This window comes from Arachis duranensis, chromosome 1, assembly GCF_000817695.3.
Source record: "Arachis duranensis cultivar V14167 chromosome 1, aradu.V14167.gnm2.J7QH, whole genome shotgun sequence".
Taxonomy (NCBI): Eukaryota; Viridiplantae; Streptophyta; class Magnoliopsida; order Fabales; family Fabaceae; genus Arachis; species Arachis duranensis.
In genome coordinates, this window is record NC_029772.3 from 1,253,762 (window position 1) to 1,272,938 (window position 19,177).

General features: G+C 32.4%; 4 protein-coding genes across 5 annotated transcripts; all 4 read right to left on the bottom strand.

Annotated features, from left to right (window-relative positions):
* Nucleotides 1-467: 467 nt before the first annotated feature.
* On the bottom strand, nucleotides 468-4,113 carry LOC107476428 (ATP sulfurylase 2-like). The gene is made up of 5 exons (XM_016096275.1): nucleotides 3,746-4,113; nucleotides 3,180-3,585; nucleotides 2,676-2,936; nucleotides 1,807-1,893; nucleotides 468-584 (listed from the first exon to the last, which is right to left on the bottom strand). The coding sequence occupies exons 1-5, from the start codon at nucleotides 4,111-4,113 to the stop codon at nucleotides 468-470; spliced, it is 1,239 nt and encodes a 412-aa protein (XP_015951761.1).
* Nucleotides 4,114-8,660: 4,547 nt separating this feature from the next.
* On the bottom strand, nucleotides 8,661-9,538 carry LOC127745665 (glutamate receptor 2.9). The gene is made up of 3 exons (XM_052258832.1): nucleotides 9,319-9,538; nucleotides 8,762-8,985; nucleotides 8,661-8,669 (listed from the first exon to the last, which is right to left on the bottom strand). Exons 1-3 carry the CDS (start codon nucleotides 9,536-9,538, stop codon nucleotides 8,661-8,663), a joined length of 453 nt encoding a protein of 150 aa, XP_052114792.1.
* On the bottom strand, nucleotides 8,694-13,429 carry LOC107476334 (pentatricopeptide repeat-containing protein At1g73400, mitochondrial). Its single transcript, XM_052259594.1, has 3 exons — nucleotides 12,950-13,429; nucleotides 11,884-12,266; nucleotides 8,694-11,323 (listed from the first exon to the last, which is right to left on the bottom strand). Exon 3 carries the CDS (start codon nucleotides 11,051-11,053, stop codon nucleotides 9,572-9,574), a length of 1,482 nt encoding a protein of 493 aa, XP_052115554.1. The 5' UTR covers nucleotides 11,054-11,323; nucleotides 11,884-12,266; nucleotides 12,950-13,429; the 3' UTR covers nucleotides 8,694-9,571.
* Nucleotides 13,430-13,753: 324 nt separating this feature from the next.
* LOC107476518 (biogenesis of lysosome-related organelles complex 1 subunit 2) lies at nucleotides 13,754-16,324 on the bottom strand. Of its 2 annotated transcripts, none has more exons than XM_016096446.2 (3): nucleotides 16,116-16,324; nucleotides 14,313-14,446; nucleotides 13,754-14,203 (listed from the first exon to the last, which is right to left on the bottom strand). In XM_016096446.2, the coding sequence occupies exons 2-3, from the start codon at nucleotides 14,421-14,423 to the stop codon at nucleotides 13,922-13,924; spliced, it is 393 nt and encodes a 130-aa protein (XP_015951932.1). In that variant the 5' UTR covers nucleotides 14,424-14,446; nucleotides 16,116-16,324; the 3' UTR covers nucleotides 13,754-13,921. The 2 variants fall into 2 exon arrangements, with proteins under 2 accessions (XP_015951932.1, XP_015951857.1); XM_016096371.3 differs by having other exon boundaries at nucleotides 14,313-14,530.
* Between the last annotated feature and the right edge of the window lie 2,853 nt (nucleotides 16,325-19,177).

Sequence of the window (19,177 nt, forward strand, 5' to 3'; positions counted from 1 at the left end):
TTTTAACTTAATAAAATTTAATAATTCCTAAGTAATTGATTCATTGGTAACCTATAAGATTCAAATGGCCTTTGTAATTTGTAAAGATTTTCGGACTAGATGTGATTTCATATGAAATAATTTTGCGTGAAGCTACAAGTCTACAATTAACTTTTGAGTTTTGAGGATGATTTTATAAGAAAATATCAATATATTACAACATTAAAAAAAGAATAGAATATGTATGCTTGTGTTTTGGAAGACCATGCATAAAAATTGGCACTCCCAGATCCAGATCCGCAACTTTGGCACTCCTCCTTTGGAATCACTTGACATTTGTCATATGCAAATAATGTTAAAGAATCAAAGTGACTCACATCTTAAATTTCAATAATTAAATTAATTCATTTTAAACTTCAAGAAATTTAAATATTTACTCGAAAAATTGAACATGTATTAATTAATATCTAGGTAGATAACACCTTTGGCTATTGTGATGCCTCTTGGGCTTGCGAACTTTGATAATACTCGACAAGAACCTTCCATCCAGATGGGCACATAAAACCATTTGGTGGATTTTCACCATTTTTTGCATAAGCCCTCATCTACAAAATAAATCATCCAAATATATTAATAAAATCTTGTGATCAGTTCTCGTTGACAGAGAGTTCTTATTTTGAACAAACACAGTCATACATGCATGTAAATGAATAAGTTTAAAGAATTAACATCATTTTAAGGGGGTAGCTCACAATTCAGTGTTCACTTCCCTCTCTTAAATATAGATAATCATATTATGGATCATATATTTACGGATTTAGCTATTTTATGTACTCTAATCAGAGCACATTTTAAGAAATTAATAATGTATATTTTTTCAATTTTGACGCATTTAATGCATTAAAATATAATTTTTTTTTATCTTTTTAAGAATTTAAGGCGTGTTAACAAGATCCTATATTTATTACTAAAATTTTATAACTACTTACTTTGAACACACATTTTTTGGAAGCTAACTCTAACCAAGAAACACAAGCAAGAGCAAGAGCAATGATTTGACACTAACCTTAACCTTATGTGATTAGGGATGACAGTGTGCTAAGCTACTAATAGAGGCTTATGCTTCGACTCGTTTTAGGCTTGATTTGTTTCATTAAAGAGGTTAAATTTAAGCTTTTTTTTAAGTTTATTAGTTAAAAAGATTAGGTTATAGACTTTTAAAACAGTTATAAAATTTGTTGGATCGACTTATTAAAATATTTTTTTGTAAAAATAAATTATTTTTAATTAGAATTTTTAAGTTTCAACTATAGATTTATAATAAATTCAACAAACAAAACTAAAAAAAAATCAATAGTCAAGACTAATTAATTAAGATGGTAATTTTTTTGTTAAAAAAAATTTATATTTGTAAATTTTAAATAAATATAGTTATAATATGTAATTTACGATTGATATATAAATAAATTGTGATTTACAATATGAATTATAAATGATAGAATATATTTAATGTTTATTAGATATTTTAAATTTTTTTATTTTGAGTTATAATTTACGAAACAATCTTTTTAAATAATTTTATGGGTTTATCGGCCAAACTCAAACCTGGAAAAAAAAAACTTATAGAAAATAACAAGTCTAAATTTAAGCCATATATATATACAATATGAGTGAAGTTGGTTTAAACCAAAATTTAGCTGGATTCATCCCATTTTCACCCCCTATATGTGATACATTGTCTATATCATAATTCAATAAGAAATGAAGAATTAGCTAGCTACTCGTGATAGTAAATAGATCTTGGAATAATGAGAATCAGATACATACCTTGGTTCCAGATATAAAAAGGAAATCTTTAGCACGGCTGGGATCAAAAAATGCCATCTTGTTTTCCCTATTATCATAAGCTGCCACCTATAATTCAAATATGGAAAGAAAAGCAACAATCGTCATCATACAAAAGGCCAATAATTATAGTGTAAATATAAGAATTGACTAGTGTTAGATAAAAAATAGGGAAAATTCCACTCTCCTCTGTGAGATGTTAAAATGACACTCTTCTCCCCTCTATTTTATAAATGTACATTCCCCTCCCTTCTAACTTTTAAAATAGAGGGGAGGGGAGTGGAATTTTCCCTAAAAAATAGAGGGGAGGGGAGTGTCATTTTAACATCTCACAGGGGAGGGGAGTGGAATTTTCCTAAAAAATAAGACAAAAACAAAGAAAAAGTATTGTCCAGCTAAAATTTCTCGGTAATTAAAAAAATAGAAACTCAAGTACAATCGATTTTACATGAAGTTGATAGCTGAGAGTTAATAGATAAAAATTTGACTGATTTGATTAAATTTTCATCTAACGACTCTTAACTATTAACTTCACGTGAAATTGACTGCACCTGAGTTTTCACCTAAAAAATATACTAGAGGTTATAGAAAGTAACAAAGAAAACTTAAAAAGAGAAAAATTAAAAAATTATTAAAATTTATTATTTTTTATAATTAATTAGTCATTAATATTTAATAATATAAAATAAAATATGTTATTAATTAGACTAAAAAAACTAATAAACTACAAGAAATAAATTAATAATTAAGTGATGATAAATAATAATAAATTTTGATTGCCTCTAATATTTTTAACTTAAAATAGAGGACAAGTTGTTGAAGAAGTTATATTATCATCGAAGACTTGTTACCTTGAAAGGCAAAATGTTAAGCTTGTGAAGGCCAGGAGCCATGGTGAGAACCTTTTTGCCATGATCAGGATCATAGAGATCCCTTTTCTCAGTTGGATGAGCCATGCCGGCAGGATCCCGACCAACAATATAGAAGTTGGCACCGGCATTTATTCGTGCCTTGGCATGCCACTGCACTTCCGTTGGTCCTGCATAATGCATCGGTGATGGAAATATGGCCACTATGGTAGTCTCTGGATCAAGAACACCATCTTCTAGGACCTAATTTGACAATTAATGAATACTTAGATCGAGCAATTTCTACTGGTAAAAATTGAAGTGTCGTTAACTTCACGTGAAGTTAATAATTAAAAATCGTTAAATAATTTAACATGTTTAACTAAATTGTCATTTAACAGATTTTAATTATCAACTTTATAGAAAGTTAACTGCATCTGAATCTGAATTTCTACCATTTTCACTAGGCCAACAACAACAGTTATATTATTTTTGGAGTATAATCACCTTGCTATGTTGTTCCATCCTAACATCCAAGGGTACATCATCAGCCTTTGTGAAACCTCCAAGAGGATGAAGCAACAAAATTGGATTCTTGTATCCCATTTCCAACAGTCGCTTCCGAGTATCATTCATCAACAAGGCATGACCATTATGCACTGGGTTTCTTAACTGGAATGCAAAAACTGCATCAGCTTTACGCGATTCAAATTCTTTCCGAAGTTGTTTAGGGGAGAGTCTATAGTTATCAAGTCCATCACTATATTTGATTGGTTTTAGAACTTCCAAATCTCCTCCAATTAACCAATCCCCTGATGGAGTAATCACTTCATCAACATAAGGCAATCCTGGAGCAGTTGTTCCCCATGTTCTGGCAATTCTTTCTTCTTTGTTATGCTTGTATATTTCAATACTGCAAAAAATGTTCCATTGATACAGACACGAGATACGATACAAGATACGCAGAGTTTTCATCGTTAAAATAAATGTTCATAACAATTCAAGTATTGAACAATAAACTAACCTAAAAACAAGAAGGGTTTAATTTAATGTGGTGAAAAAGAAAGACTAACCTTCGAAGAATAGCAACACAATCTCCAAGAGGCCCAACCAAAGCAACATGCAAAGATGAGCCAATTCTCCCTTTTGTTTCATCGTCAATTGCCAACACAATCGGAAGGGACATGTTCACAACAGAACCATCTTCCATCCTCAAACAATTAAAATGCAAACTCTGAAGGTATTCACTCTCCCTCATGAACCCTCTCAATGGGCTAGCCCACCCTTCACTTATCACATGCACCCACTCCATATCAATTCTCGTGAGATTCACCTTCGCCATCGACTCTATCTCCGTCATCTTCGAATATCTTTGGCTTTCCGGCACTATCAGATCCACCAATGTACCTCCATCAGGCTCTATCAATGAGCTCTTTATCATATTCTTATTACTATTATTACACTTTATTCTTTTTTTCACCTTGCACTTCTTGATAGTGATCAATGGGTTAATGTTGTAAATAGATTTGGTAAGATTGTGTTTGCTCTTGTGTCTGAGGTTGTTGAGTTGGGATGTTAGATGTAGTTTGATTGTTAGAGACATTACTATTCTATAGGGGGAAATTATATTATGTTTTCTTGAGAAAGAAATTAACTAGTAACTAATGTTATAGTACAACACAAGAAAATACTATGTGTAGAGAGTTTAACGAGAAACTAAAATGGTGTCTATGATCATGGCGAAAATGTTGTAACAGTAGAGGACCATGAAACACAAGTGGCTCTCTAGTGCTTTTATTTTGACTTTTTATTAGCGCTTGTAGAGAAAAGAAAATGTAGGCCATCGATGCACCAAACATGCATGCAGCCACCAACATATATTTTTTTCATTTTTATAAAAATGTCATGTGGATACTACAAAAAAAATCAGCCGTGAATGAATTATTATGTATTTTTATATAAATATATATTATTTAATTTATTTTTAATATATATTCTATAAAAATAAATAATTTATTGTCTAATTTTTTATATTAATAATAATTTTGGAGTTTTATTTGAAACCGTGGTGAATTGGACTCTAAATTTAAATGGAAGTGGTCTTTGACTTGTACTACATTCTGAAAGTCGTTGTCTCTGAGTTGTGTATTTGAAAAAATGGGAGTAGTATCTGCAAGACCTGTAAGACACTTCGATGTTTAAATCAGTAAGAGATTAAAATAAGTTTAGAATATTGGAATTTTTTTGTATTTGAGTGTGTCAAGGTATTTATAGAAAGTGAGCCAATAATTACTGTTGAAATAGTTCTACTTCTGATGTGACTAACTGTCTCTTTATCTTAGGATTGTTCAGATATCTCTTCTAAAAGTGAGAGAGAGATTTACAGAAATTTAGGATTGGATCTTTTAACTTAATTTGGGCTTGACTTTATTATTTGAGTTAAGATATGAATAATAATTTTTTTAAATAATTATAAAAAGGGTTATAAAATTTTAGGGTTGGAAAATATGGTGACGATGATTTTGATTATTGTTAATGTATTTGGTTGAGGGCTTTAAGAGAATGAAGATGATGATGGATGATTAATTTAAGAATTTAACGTTTTTTGTTAGCGAAATCAACAACATTCAATAATTGAGTATTTTGTCAAATATAACTTATTTTTTATGATTATAAAAATAGTTTGATTATTTTATAATTAATTTTATCCACATGCAATGAAGAAAGAGATTATAAAAAAAGTTATAATAAACTATAATATTATAATTACTATTAAGATGAATTCTACTCAATTCTTTTTAAAATAACATATAAATTATTTTTTATGATGTATGTGCCACATTTTAACTGGTCATTATCTTAATCATAGATAGATTATTTTGTAATTTATTATTTGAGATGGGTAATGATATAATTTCTTAAAATATCAAAACTCTATTCTCGTTAATTGAAGTACCTTTCCACTTCTCTATTCTTTCTTCACGTGGTCTTTCCAAGTATCGCCATACTGTCCTCTCAGGTAATTTCTCTTTTTATCATCTCTTAACGACGTCATCGCTATCTCGCTCCTGTTCTCTTACTAATCCAACTATGACTAAGATAACAACCAATTAAAATATGACACATCATAAAGGATAACTTATATATTATTTTAGAGGAGATTAAATAAAATTTACCTACTATTAAATATAGTAGATATTTTTGAAAATATTAGCCGGTGATTATTTTTTGTTCCGTTTATTTTGGTAATTTTTCATATTAAAAATTGGTGTTACTCAGTTCTTTTTTTTTTTACCTATTTTGCTGATATATTAATTTTATCACTCTCTACGTAAATTATTTAGTTTGCTTTTGTTCCAACTCTATCTTATCCCTAATAAATGGTAGCAAAGTCACTTTATTTTAGAGTAAAAGTTCAATTCTTCGTATACTTTGCGTAGTTGTAGGTTTGTCTAATTTTCTATATTAGAAAAAAATTTACCTTAATATAAGATGTCGATCAAAAAATTTAAATTTAAAATGATAAAATTTAAAGATTTAATGACTTTCAATTATAAAAATTAAAGGTACAAACGTTGTTAGATCAGCAAGACATAACTTGGACTATGAATGGAATAATAGAGACAATGTGGCAAAAGCAAAAAGTACAATTCAATTATGTTTGGCAAACAACATATTAAGAGAAGTAATTGATAAAAAAACTGCTGATTTATTGTGAAAAACTTGAATAAAAAAAATGTTTATCAAGGCTTTGTCTAACAAGATATACCAAAAAAAAAGATTGTATACATTTAAATATTCAGTGGAGGGTATAAGCAAGTGTCGGGGGTTCGAATCTCGCCTTGTGCATGCAGCAACCCATTGGCCAGCGGCAAACCCTTAAATGGAGCTCAGTACAATATTACATCACTACATTAGAAGAGAACTTATTACTTAAAAAATATTCGAAACTTCGAACTTGCTTCGTTGTTTCTTGCTATGTGTTTAGTATTTTTTTTTTTGGTGTATTAAAACTTTAGATCATCTCTTATTTATAGGCAACAAAAAACTTCGATACCATTTATTAGAAAATTATGATGTCATAACTTATATTTTTAATTAATAATATCTCCAACAACCACTCCACCATCAATGTCTTCTTGAAATTTTAATGCCCTACTTTAGATGTGAGAACTCATTGCCTATAATCTATATATATATGAGATGGTCTGAAGTCTCAATACACCAAGAAAACTACTATACATATGGCAAGAAACAACGAAGCAAGTTCAAAGTTTCGTGTGTTTTCTAATTGAATTCTCTTGTAGTGTATAGTGAAATTTTGAGTGTTATAATCTTAATATAAACTAGAATTGTTATACCTTTTAATACTCACTAAATTTTATAAATTGTGGTAAAAGAAAATCTTATTACTATAATATACTATGTCATAACTACGGTTAAATATAGTAGATATATTATTTTAGAATGTTATTCTGTAATTTTTGTCCCATTTATTTAAAAAAATTATATTAAAATATTAGTTTTTTTCTATATATTTATCGATTTTGTTGGCCGGATTTTTTTATTTAAATTATTTAAATATAATATTAACAAAAATGTGTAATATGAAGTGTATTTACATATCCTGAATACAATGTCCTAAATTAAGTTAAATGTACTACCCAAATATATCTAAAATGCGGTAATTGGATACTATATATTCGAGATATATGCATAATAAAAAAAACGGACAAAGTACATAAGATGTGTTGGAATGCTATATAAAGCGTGTAGCCGAGATCCTTGCCTTCATTCTAAATTTTTACTACCCAAATATATCTAAAATGCGGTAATTGGATACTATATATTCGAGATATATGCATAATAAAAAAAACGGACAAAGTACATAAGATGTGTTGAAATGCTATATAAAGCGTGTAGCCGAGATCCTTGCCTTCATTCTAAATTTTTGAGTTTTGAATGGTTTTAAAAGTATACATGGCCTTCATTCTAAATTTTTGAGTTTTGAATGGTTTTAAAAGTATACATGGCTGAACGAAAGGATTACATTTGATCAGAAAACATTAACAACCAAAATGCGGCCTAACATATAGCTGGAGTACTGGATTTTGAGGTCAATTTGTGTATTTGTTATTTTTAATAGTTAATTGAGTTAATAGTCAAATTCGTCTCTGAAAGATTATTCATTCTTCAAATTAGTCTTCAAAAAATTTTTTTAGTCATATTGGTTCTTAAAAGATAAAATGTAAATCAAATTGATCCTTCCATTAGTTAGATGATAATGTGTCATGTGGCATGATGATATGGTAAGTTAATGTCACGTGTCACAAGATGATTGGTTGACGTGTCAGATCAGTAACACCTAACACATCACGTGTCACTTGACATGTAAAAAAGTTATTTATAATAAAAAATAATTTCTAAAAATCTAGACCTAAGACATTTTTATTCCTAAAATTTAAAAAATGAATCAAATTAGTCTTTATATGAATTTTTTATTTTTTTATAATATTAAATTTGAAATATTTATTAATTTTAATATTATTTTTTAAACTTTAATAAATAAAATTCTCTTTACATAAAATAATAAAAATAATTAAATTATTATAAAATTATTTTATCATATGTATTTTAAAATTTTACATTTTTAAATTGTAATTTTTTTACGATAAATTTTTTTTATTGAAACAAGTTTATCAAATTATTGATTATATATGAGAACACATAAATTATGTGAAGGTTCGAAACTATTATCTTTATACGAAGATATAATTGCACATGAGTAGCCATTAAATTAGTAAAAATTCAAGACATGATATTCTCTCATCTAAAAATTCTTGATTCTCATTAGTCATTTTCATTTTCATGTGAAGACAATTACATGTGAAAAATAAAAAAATTAGTAAAAATCTCAGATTCAGATTCAGTTGTTTTTATGTGAAGATGATAATTAGAAATTATTAGATATTAATTTGGTAAATCATATTAAATCGTCTGTCACCAAAAAAAAATATTAAATCGTCTGAAAATCTTTAACTATCATTTTATATATATAAAAAGTGGTGCAATGGATAGATGGAACTTACAAAGCCAAAACCACCAGTTTTAAATCTTGGCTCAACCATGACATACTTGGAGCAATAAGTTCCAAGAAGGTGCATCACGAAAGGGACTTCGTCAAAAGCCGCATCGATACCATCATTAGCACTTCCTTTTGTGAAGAGATCATTGCATTCTTCTGCAGATTTATATATCTTAAGCTGGTTTTCATGGAACCCCAAATCCTTCAAGATTTCATGAACAAAAGAACCTTCCAAATAACCAACATTCAACCAATTCTTTAAGAGTTGATGAACATATGTAAATGCTGGGCGTAGTCGTTCAACTGTTAAGAGAGGTAAGACTTGCAGTGTAGCTTTGAACCAGAATTTGAACTACAAAAACCGCAACTAGTTGTTGTCATGAAATAGTCCAATAAATGGTGCAGTGATGAACTTTAAGGCGTATGAAATCATGAAAAACCTGCCATGGTTGCAGGTAATATTCATTGAACCTATCATGAAAAGAGCTGTCCTAACTTGACAATTAGTAGCACAAAACCAATCAAGAACTTATTACTTTCCTCTCAAACTCATGCTCTTACGCTTCTGGCTTAGTGCATAACGTCTTGCCATAGCATGATTATAGAACTTCCTCATGTGATCTGAAAGCCTGTGAATGGCATGGAGATCACCAATTGTCGAGAGTTGCATCAAAAAGGAATCGAACTTCCTATATGGCAACTTTATTCCCTTGTTTATCACTTCTTCCAAAAGAATAAAAGCGTCGTCAATTCTATTGCAGCGAAATAGCCCCTCAACCATCACACAGTAAGTGTGTGTGTCCGGTCTGCAAACTCACTCCTCCATTCCGTGCCAAGTCTCAAATGCTCCATCAGGATCATCCATATCAAAAAACATTGAAATCAGCATATTATAAGTCTGAACACTAGGAAGGCAACCGAATTCAATCATTCTTCCATATAGTTTAAGGGCTTCCTCAGACTTCTTATTGTCACAAAGGACCTTGAGGAAACAATTATAAGTAACAATATCTGGAGGGTAACCTTTATTTCCCATCTCATCCAAGAACTTGTAAGCTTCATCTATCTTTCCATTCAAACACATCCCTTCAATTATATCCTTGTATGTTGAAACATCAGGAAGGCAACCATTGCTAATCATATGCCCCGTAAGTTCAAAACACTCCTCCATTCTATCATTTTGCACAAGCGCCACAATTACAATTGCACAAGTCTTTGCAGTGGGAGAAGATATGGTTGAACCTTTCGTTCTCATGAATTCGAAAAGATTTAGTGCCTCGGTTATCATGCCTGCCTTGAAAAAGGTATCAAGGGCGGCGTTGTAAGTGAAATTGTCAGGCTTATGACCCAATTCAATCATCTCTTCCAGGAATTTCATTGCCCTAGTCGGGTTTCTAACCCTACACCAGCCGAAAACCAATATATTGTGTGTATCTGCATTCGGCTTGATCCTTTTCCTAACTTTCTTATACAGACCTTCAGCATCCTCAACTAAGCAACACTTGCACAGGGCATCCAAGAGCAAGTTAAATGCATTTATTTCTGGCTGCGTCTTCACTCTTATCCTCTTCTTCTTCGCAAGCTTCTGCACACGAGTCAGATACTTCTCTGTATACCTCCTCAAAATCGTCAAGAGGACTTCAACTGGCACCGTGTTCTTGTTATGCCTCTTCATATACTCCAGCATGTCGCAAACTATCCGGAACTGCTTAGTCTTGTACTTAGTACAAGATAAGATGTCCATCATATCATTATAAGCACAAGGCTCATGTGAATAATTCTGTTGACAGCCAGCCCAAGTGAAGAACCGAAATGCAATCTTTTCATCATAACGAAGCCTATACAACACCCCGGTGACCAATGGGGTAGACAATGGAACACCCAATTGATCAAGGGCATTTTCCAAATTGTTAAAACCTAGTGAACTATCCATCAGAGAGTTGTAAACTTTATCAACATAGCTCTCTAAACCATTAACTTCTTCAACATTCACACTAAAGCTAGAATTTTGGATCACTGAGACAGTTTCTGAACAATAATTCCGCATTGGAACAACATGTTTACCAAAAGAGTGAATATGCAGTGATGAAGACTGAATTAAGTAAACACAAGAAGCATGTGATCTTGAAATATGGCAAGGGGAGTGCTGAAAAGAAGAAAAAACTGGCAATTGAAGCGTGGCTTCAGTTTGAGGTGGAGCTTGAAGGGTTAATGTCGAAAAGGAAGGACTTTTCAGATAGTTTAGGTACCTATGAAACATACCCACCATCGTTTTGCTTCTTGAAATCGAAGGCATTGATGAAATAGATTATAGCAATACAAATTTGGATTGTGGGTATGTGTAGGTTTTATGCAAAGTACTTAGAAACAGAGGAATGGGAGGGAAGAGCTTACAGTGACTGATGATGCAGCTTCGTTCCAAATTCAGTGTCGTTTTTGATAGCGAAGACTGGAGGGGCCAAAGAGTAGCATAAGGCATAGTTGTCAAAACCAAACCGGTGATCGAGACTATCAGGTCACTAATTCAACCAGTGGATTACAGGTTGAACCGACTGACCCGATCCAACTTAAATAAAAATATGAAATAGTCAAAAACTTAAAATTAAATTTTGAAATATATATCTTCACCTACACTTTAACAACAATCAAGTCTCAATTTCTAAAATAACTAATACGAAAATAGACATATTAGTCAATACTACAATAATATCTTAATTTGACACAATAATAGTGAGAATCAATTAAGCAATTAGCAATCAATTCCAATTAAGAAATTAACAATCACACTGCAGCAACAGAGCCTATTAACAATTAATCAATTAGGCAATTAACAATCAATTCTAACATAGCCTATTATCTAATTATAATCACACCAAGGTTTTGAAAACCGGACCAGTCATCAAACTGCTCTAATCACTGGTTCACTGGTTTACTGGTCTAACCGGTTTAACCGTGGTTCAACCGGAAAAACCGTTCCATGATAAAATAATAAGTAAATTATAAATAAACATCATAAAATATCTTTCAAATTTAAAACCCTACACAAACTATCACCAACTAAATGTAATTAATCATCAAAATATGCAAAATAATTGCAGTGCACAAGTTAAAGATAGATAATATTACCTTAACGTAATTGAGTCAAAAAGGAAAACAAAACAGGCTCTTTTAATTCTTTTATACTTGTAGGCTTTAATATAATCATTATCATACAGAGGAACTTTCTTGAAGGAATTTATGGCAACCAAAATAGGCCCTGCTTTTATCTGAATTGTACAAGATATGATTAACAAGGTTAAATATTGAAGTTAGTTAATCAGACCAAACAAGAATATTTCCCAGTTGTCTCACTGAGTCCAGCCAAATGGAAAAAACATCACTGTGTACTATCGCAATTCTAGATCATATCTTACTTTCTCATCAGGCAGTGAAACAACAGACTCAATTCCAGAAGATGTTATCTTCACCAGCTCCTAATTCCCATTTGAAAGTTGAAGCCAACACTGAACCTTTTGAAATAACGAACTTCAGAAGGGAAAGAAATAGGAAATTCTAAACTATCTATGTCTTACTAATAATGAGAACAGAAAAACTCAATCTCTTAAACTCAATAATTACATCAGCTATCCAACTAAATAATTGGATCACAGTTATCATAAACTGATTTCAAAGCCTAGAAGCAGAGTGAAATTAAAAACATGAAGCATATAATAAATCAAGAGATCACCAATTGCAATTTTTTTAATAAGAACAGAAGTTAAGAACAATGAAAAATGAAGAAAGATTAACATTTTTCAACCCAATTTTAACAAAGCTCATCACAATGATTAACAACAACAAAAAAGCACTGAAGGAACAGTGAATCAGTAACATGGGCAGTGCAAATTTAAAATTTAAAAGTTATCAATTTAAAATCTATCATCAAATGCAATCAGTGAGCAAAGCCAATCAACCAAGCACTGACTGAGCATTCTGTTATGATTCTGTGACTGGGAAGCAACAAATTCAGCAACAAATTCAAGTTACAGCAACAAATTTAACAAATCTCAGTAAAGTCCCGATTTACAGCAACAGTTAGATCAGCAACAAGGCAAATTTATTGATTAGCAATTTTTTCAGCAACATGCAAAAATACAGGGAGAAGGAAAATCTGGAGAAGAGAGAACAGGGAAGCGATGGTGCAGGGACTCACCAACGGTCGACGGCGAGCCAGCGACCACCCCACGGAAGGCGACGAAGCAAGAGACAACCCCACGAGTTGCTTCTGCCGCCGGCGACGAGACAGGCGAACCACGAGATGCCAGTGACTGAGACGAGACTCGAGTGACACTGGGAGGCAGATTCGAGCAGAGACAACCACGGACGACGAGCAGCAACCAACGCGCACAGCTCGAGCACTCACTGGCGGAGGGAGGCGTGAGCAGCCGAGCACAGAGGAGAGAGGCGAGATGCGAGCACACGACGCGGAGGATCCGGCAAGAGGCCCGAGAGCACGAAGACGGTAGTTCTTGAGTGCGACGGACGGCGGCAGCAATCTCCCACTCCGACAGACGGCGACGACGATTGGTGGAGGCTGCTAGGGTTTGCTTTCTTTGGTGGAGGCTAGGGCATTTGCTGTGCAGGAAGGAGTTGGAGAAGTGGGGGATAAGTGGATAACGCGTGCAATCTTCTAAGTATAGATCTCTATCATAGTTCATCATGCTAACATTATTCTAATTTATTTCATAAATATTTAAGCATTTCAATGAGTTTAATTTTAATACACTAATACTATAAATATTTTTACAACTAATCAAATTCATATGTTTTGATAACTTATTTGTTTGGTTGTGTAATTATTCCTTTGAGTTAAATTTAAACTCTGGTCGTTTTATCTTCTTGCTGTTTATCAATGACACTTGCTAAATTTAATTTTGAGGACAACTAAATTCAATTTTGAGGACAAAGCAATGATTATAACCTGCATAAAACATGTCTCTCAGGAAGAAAGCCAAGATGAAAGTAATTAATTTGTAATAAAATTACTTCATGGAAAATATACTAGCACCGGTATATTACTAATACAATACAACCTCTCAGTCTTTAACTGGTTAACACATGATAAAAGACTCAAAATCACTGTGTAAGCAAGTTACCAAATCAAATCTATACATATGTATATTATCTAATTATTAGGAGGAGGATGAAGCCTAGTTTGGTACACAGACTGCACTCTTGATTCCAACAGACACACATATTTGTCAAGCATAGAGACCACAACTTCAAATTCAGTTACTTGCTTCTCTATGGCATCAATCTGCTCAACATATTCGTTGAAGCTACCACTCTTGCATTTCAACTGCTCCACAAAAACCCTCAACCCTGAAGTTAAGTCGCCGTAACCTTTGTACTCTTCCGCAACCCTCACATTCATCTTCTCTAATAACTCAAGTTGATTATTAGTCCCCTAACTCACATAAAACCATTGTCAAATTGATATTCCAAATAATGTTGTATCCTCAGATAGTTTACACGATTTGTAATTCATTGGAATTGTTTGGAACAAGGGTTTTTACCTGAAGCTCCGATTTGATCATTGTGCTAATGCTGCTAAAGAGATCATTGAGTGACTCTGTAAGTTCATCACGCTTCTGATTTTGTGGTTCACCATTGTTTGCGCCATCCATGGCCACACCAGGTAGTTAAGACTCTGCAATTTGCAAGGGAAGGGTTGTAGTAATGGAGAAACCGGAGATGGTGATCTAACCACTTGTTGTTTTTGAGGTCCAGACCGCTGTTGTTTCATATATATGTATATATATAATCAAAATAAAATTTAACAAGAAAAGAAAAAAGAAGAATAAAACCTTCTAATTAGTTGTAAATGGATTATTTTGGTTTCTTGTCTTTCATTTTTCTTTACTCTTTTTTTATTATTTAAAATTTTTCCCTTTAACTTCTAAAAAAAATATAAATCTTATCTTTTGAGCTATATTCTAATTTAGTCCTTTGATCACTTACTCTTAGAATTTGTCAATGCAAGGTTAGGTGCTACTGGAATCTGCAGGAGCTGAAAAGCTACAAGGCTGATTCGGTTTTATCCTTTAACTAAATGAGGAACTTATTTGTGTTCTATTATTTTGAGGTGAATGAAACAGTGATTCTTAATGGGTAAATACCAAATATACTGCTGGACTTGGAGAATCTAATATATTTGAGGAAGTATAATTTAGTTTCACCTTAACAGAATGAACACAACTTAATTTTAACCTGCACAGAGGTGATGCAGACATAGAGGCACAGATCACCATCAATCTACCATTAAAGAATTTCTCTGTAAGTCAGTTAAAGAATTTTTAATTCCTAGACTTGTGGATGTGCAATAAATATAAGAGCATTTGTATGGGACCTTTATATGCTATCCTGGATAACAGATTGACATTGTGGCTGTTTATGTGATATCTATCCTTCCCCCAATTTAATCATTTGAATGTATATTGATTTAGTGGTTTTATTCTAATCTTTTTGTGGTAAATTAGCAAATATTACACAAACATCTTTGAAGCATGGAGAGTTTTACATGAAAATATTTGTACCCTTGTTATAAAAAATAGCAATCTAATAGATTCAATCTTTACAAGTTAACACCTAATAAATTGTTAAACTAATCTGTGCCTCGTATTTAAAAAAGATAACCAATGACCTTGGTAGATATATAGTTAGAGTACTATTAAACAGCTATAGAATGTCAATTCTACTAACATATAGCCTGCATAGTCCAAAGTTTCTACTGCTATATGGTCAATCTAGTCTACCAATATATAGTCTGCATAGTCCATGGTCCAATGTTTTTCTAAATGGTATATAAAAGAATTTCATATAAAATTGTTTGATTTAGCACTTCCCCGCGCATAGCGCTATGCGCAGGCACATATACTAGTAAGATAACAATTTTAATTTGACAGGATAAAGATAACAAAGCAATGATGAGGCGAAACAAGATTTTGATGTCTATGATGAGAACAAAGAAGGGTTGATTGATGCCATGGAGTTGCAGAGAGTTCTATGCATTTTGCTACTTAAGGAAGCAAGAGTTGCATCTTGGATGTGGTGGTAAAAATAATAAATTGCACTTTTTTCAGGTGTCATTGTTGAATATACACATCTTGCAGGCAGGTTTCAGGTTTGAATTATATTGCTTTTGGGAGAGGCATCCAATGCAATGTAATACTTTGCCCAACATCAAAGTTTATCATCAATAACAACAAAAACTCAACAACATAGCAACAAATTCAACAAAACAGCAACAAAGACACAGCAAATTACAAAAAAATAACAACTCAACAAGACAGCAAGGGATCAGAGGGCAGAGGACCTACCGGAACGACACAGCGAAGCAACGGTCAAGACGGCGCGACGGGAGGTGGCGACAGGAGATAGCAAGGCGTCGGTGGAGGGAAGGAGTCGCCGGCTCAGAAAGACAGAGGAGAGAGGCGCTGGTATGAGGGACAAGGGAGAAGAAGAGCTGAAGAGGAGCATGAATTGGGCTGGTGGGGTTAGATTTTTTTTCCTGAGAAAATACCCGTCCTGTCCATTTTTAGGAACATGAAAAGGTTAAAAAAAACACAAGATAGAAGTAATCCAAATAAGTTGAGGTTTTTAAAATTGATTCTTATAAGAATTTAATTTTGACGCTAATGTAAAATTGTTTGAGAAAGTATAAAAAAAAATAATACATATACTCAATAACGCGAACAACAAATTAAAAAAGAAATGTAAAATTAATTTTAAAATTCAGACTTTTAATTAAAGTTTAATTATTCTGTTAGTTCTTATAGTTTTATAAAATTTTCAATTAGTTCTCTATACTTTTTTTTCTTTTAATTGAGTCTCCGCAACAATTTTTTTTCAATTATGTCCCTCTTGTTAGTAATTGGCTTAATAGGGACCTAACTAAAAAAAAAAATTGGTACAAAAACTTAAATAAAAGAAAAAAAAGTGTAAAAACTCAATTAAAAAAGAATTTGGTGCAAGGATTTAATTAAAAAAATGTATAGGAACCTAATTAAAAATTTTGTGAAACTATAGGGACCAATAGAGTAATTAAACCTTTAATTAATTAAATATTATCAGATTTTAAAATTTGAAAATTTAAGATTAGCACCCCTAAATACATTCACACTACCTAGAGTTCCTACCATCCCACCATAATAGCATTTTCGGCCTCCACAGTGCTCCGCCGGTCCACATTCACATTTTGCCGTCACTGCCGAAGGCAGCTTTGACGCTAAGTGCTTATCTGTCCAAGAGTGCCGCTGACCGGTGATACCTGTGCAGCTGCTGACCGGTGATACCTGTGCAGCCGCAGCCATTACTATTTCATGATCTCGTACTCCCGCTTATGCTGCTATTCACGACTCCAGGGCCGCCGCCTCCACAATGCCCTGCCGGTCCGCATCCATAGTTTGACGGCGCCACCGGTGAGAGCTTTGACGCGAGGTATTTGTCCATCCGAGAGTGCCGCTATCCCGCGATAGCTGTGCAGCCGCAGCCACTGCTGTTTCAAGATTCCATGTTCTCGCCACCGTTGCTATTCACGACTCTTATCAATTAAGTCAGATGTTCATTTTACTACGTATGCGGATGGTTCTTTTCAATTTAAAGTGGATGTTTATTTGAGTATACCATTAGTATTTTACTTGATTTGCTTGATTTTGCATACACATGCTCCACATGATGTTCATTTTATTATGTATGCAGATGGTTCTTTTTATTAAGATGTGGATGTTTATTTGGGTCATACCATTTGGGTGAACAAAACAAAGCGGCACGCGATGGAAGTGGCGAAGACATGACATAGTAGCATGGAAGCAAGGACACAGGTGCAAGGGGCGCAACGCAGGAAAGAAAAAGGTGCGGCCGTGGTGAGGTGCGTTGGTGACAGCACAACAGGAAAGGGAGAGTAAAGCGGCTCCAGTAAAAGGAGAAAATGATGGAAGGTGAGAAGCTAGGGTTGTGATGGATAAATAAGATAGAATATTTTTTGTTTTAGTGGGCCAGAGTGCATCCCATTGTTCATATTATTCGCATTCCAGTGTCTATCTAACATAACTCAAATTTTACATGTGTATTTAATCACATAATACCATATTAACAAATATAATTACTTTTACATTAACCACATGAATAATCATCCAAAAACACGGTTATGATTGGACAATTATGTAAAACATTTTACACTATTAGCACATCAAAATTAAATCATTTTAATATTTTTCTATTAAATAATTTTATCCTCCTCCAATTTGATCCCAAAAATAAAGTAATAACTAGGGTCTAGAATTTAAAAAATCTCAAGAATCATTGAAATTTTGATTAAAACATATTAAATTAAAACAGATTCTATTGTCTAATAGAAGCAAACATTTGGAATTGTTTTGTATGGTTCATCATTTTAAAATTTGTAAGAAAATGTCCAATATTAAAAATCTCAATGACTAATGTAAGTAATTAATAAAAAAATAAAGTACATAAAAATTTTTAAATACTTTAAAAATACTAGTGTTCCAATCATTTTAGTCATTGATCAATTATATATATCTTAAAGAGTTTAATTTAATTGGACCGACAGCCTAAAGTGTACAATGCATTCGTTAAATCACGTTAAATTATAATATATAATTAAAAATACATGTAAAATTATTTTATAATTACAGTGCATAAAAATTAAATTTATGTTTTATAATCAAAATCAATGACTAAGATGACTGATCACCATGAAACATTTGAAATATTCCTAAAGTATAATGTAGCTGCATAGAGATAACCTACGAGCTTTAAGCCATAGGTGGTAAGTTCGGAAATGGATCATCTCTAGTAAAAAATAAATTGGATAGTGTCCAGTGTAGGATCTTATCTTTCATTGCTCTCTCTCTCCTATTTAATTTTGGTCCCACTTATAAAATTAAATGTGAGATATCACACTTTATTCTCTCAAATGTTAAAAAAATGGAGAGAATCCATTTCCTGATAAGTACTCTTGTACACATATCACTTGGAAACCTTTTTTATGAGCAGCTCTACTGGTGTACGGCAAAGACTATGAAGCGCTGGAAGAAGACTCCAGACAAGTCAACTATAGACATAGTTGACGCGACGGGGGTGGAGGCGTGGAGGTGCATGTTAGTAGGCAAAAATAAAATAAAATAAAATATATATAATTAAAATTAAAATTAAAATGTAAAATAGATTATCCATAGATCAACATCAACTTGTACATCCACGCTAGGTCAAAGAAACATGAACAGAAGGGAACCATGCTTAATGTCTTCCTAATCTCCGGATACTGTGTACACATTATTAAACCTCTGTAGAATTTCATCATTAAAATGCGATGGAATAACCAATTTTCCAATGTTACAAATATCAGAGACAGAGAGCG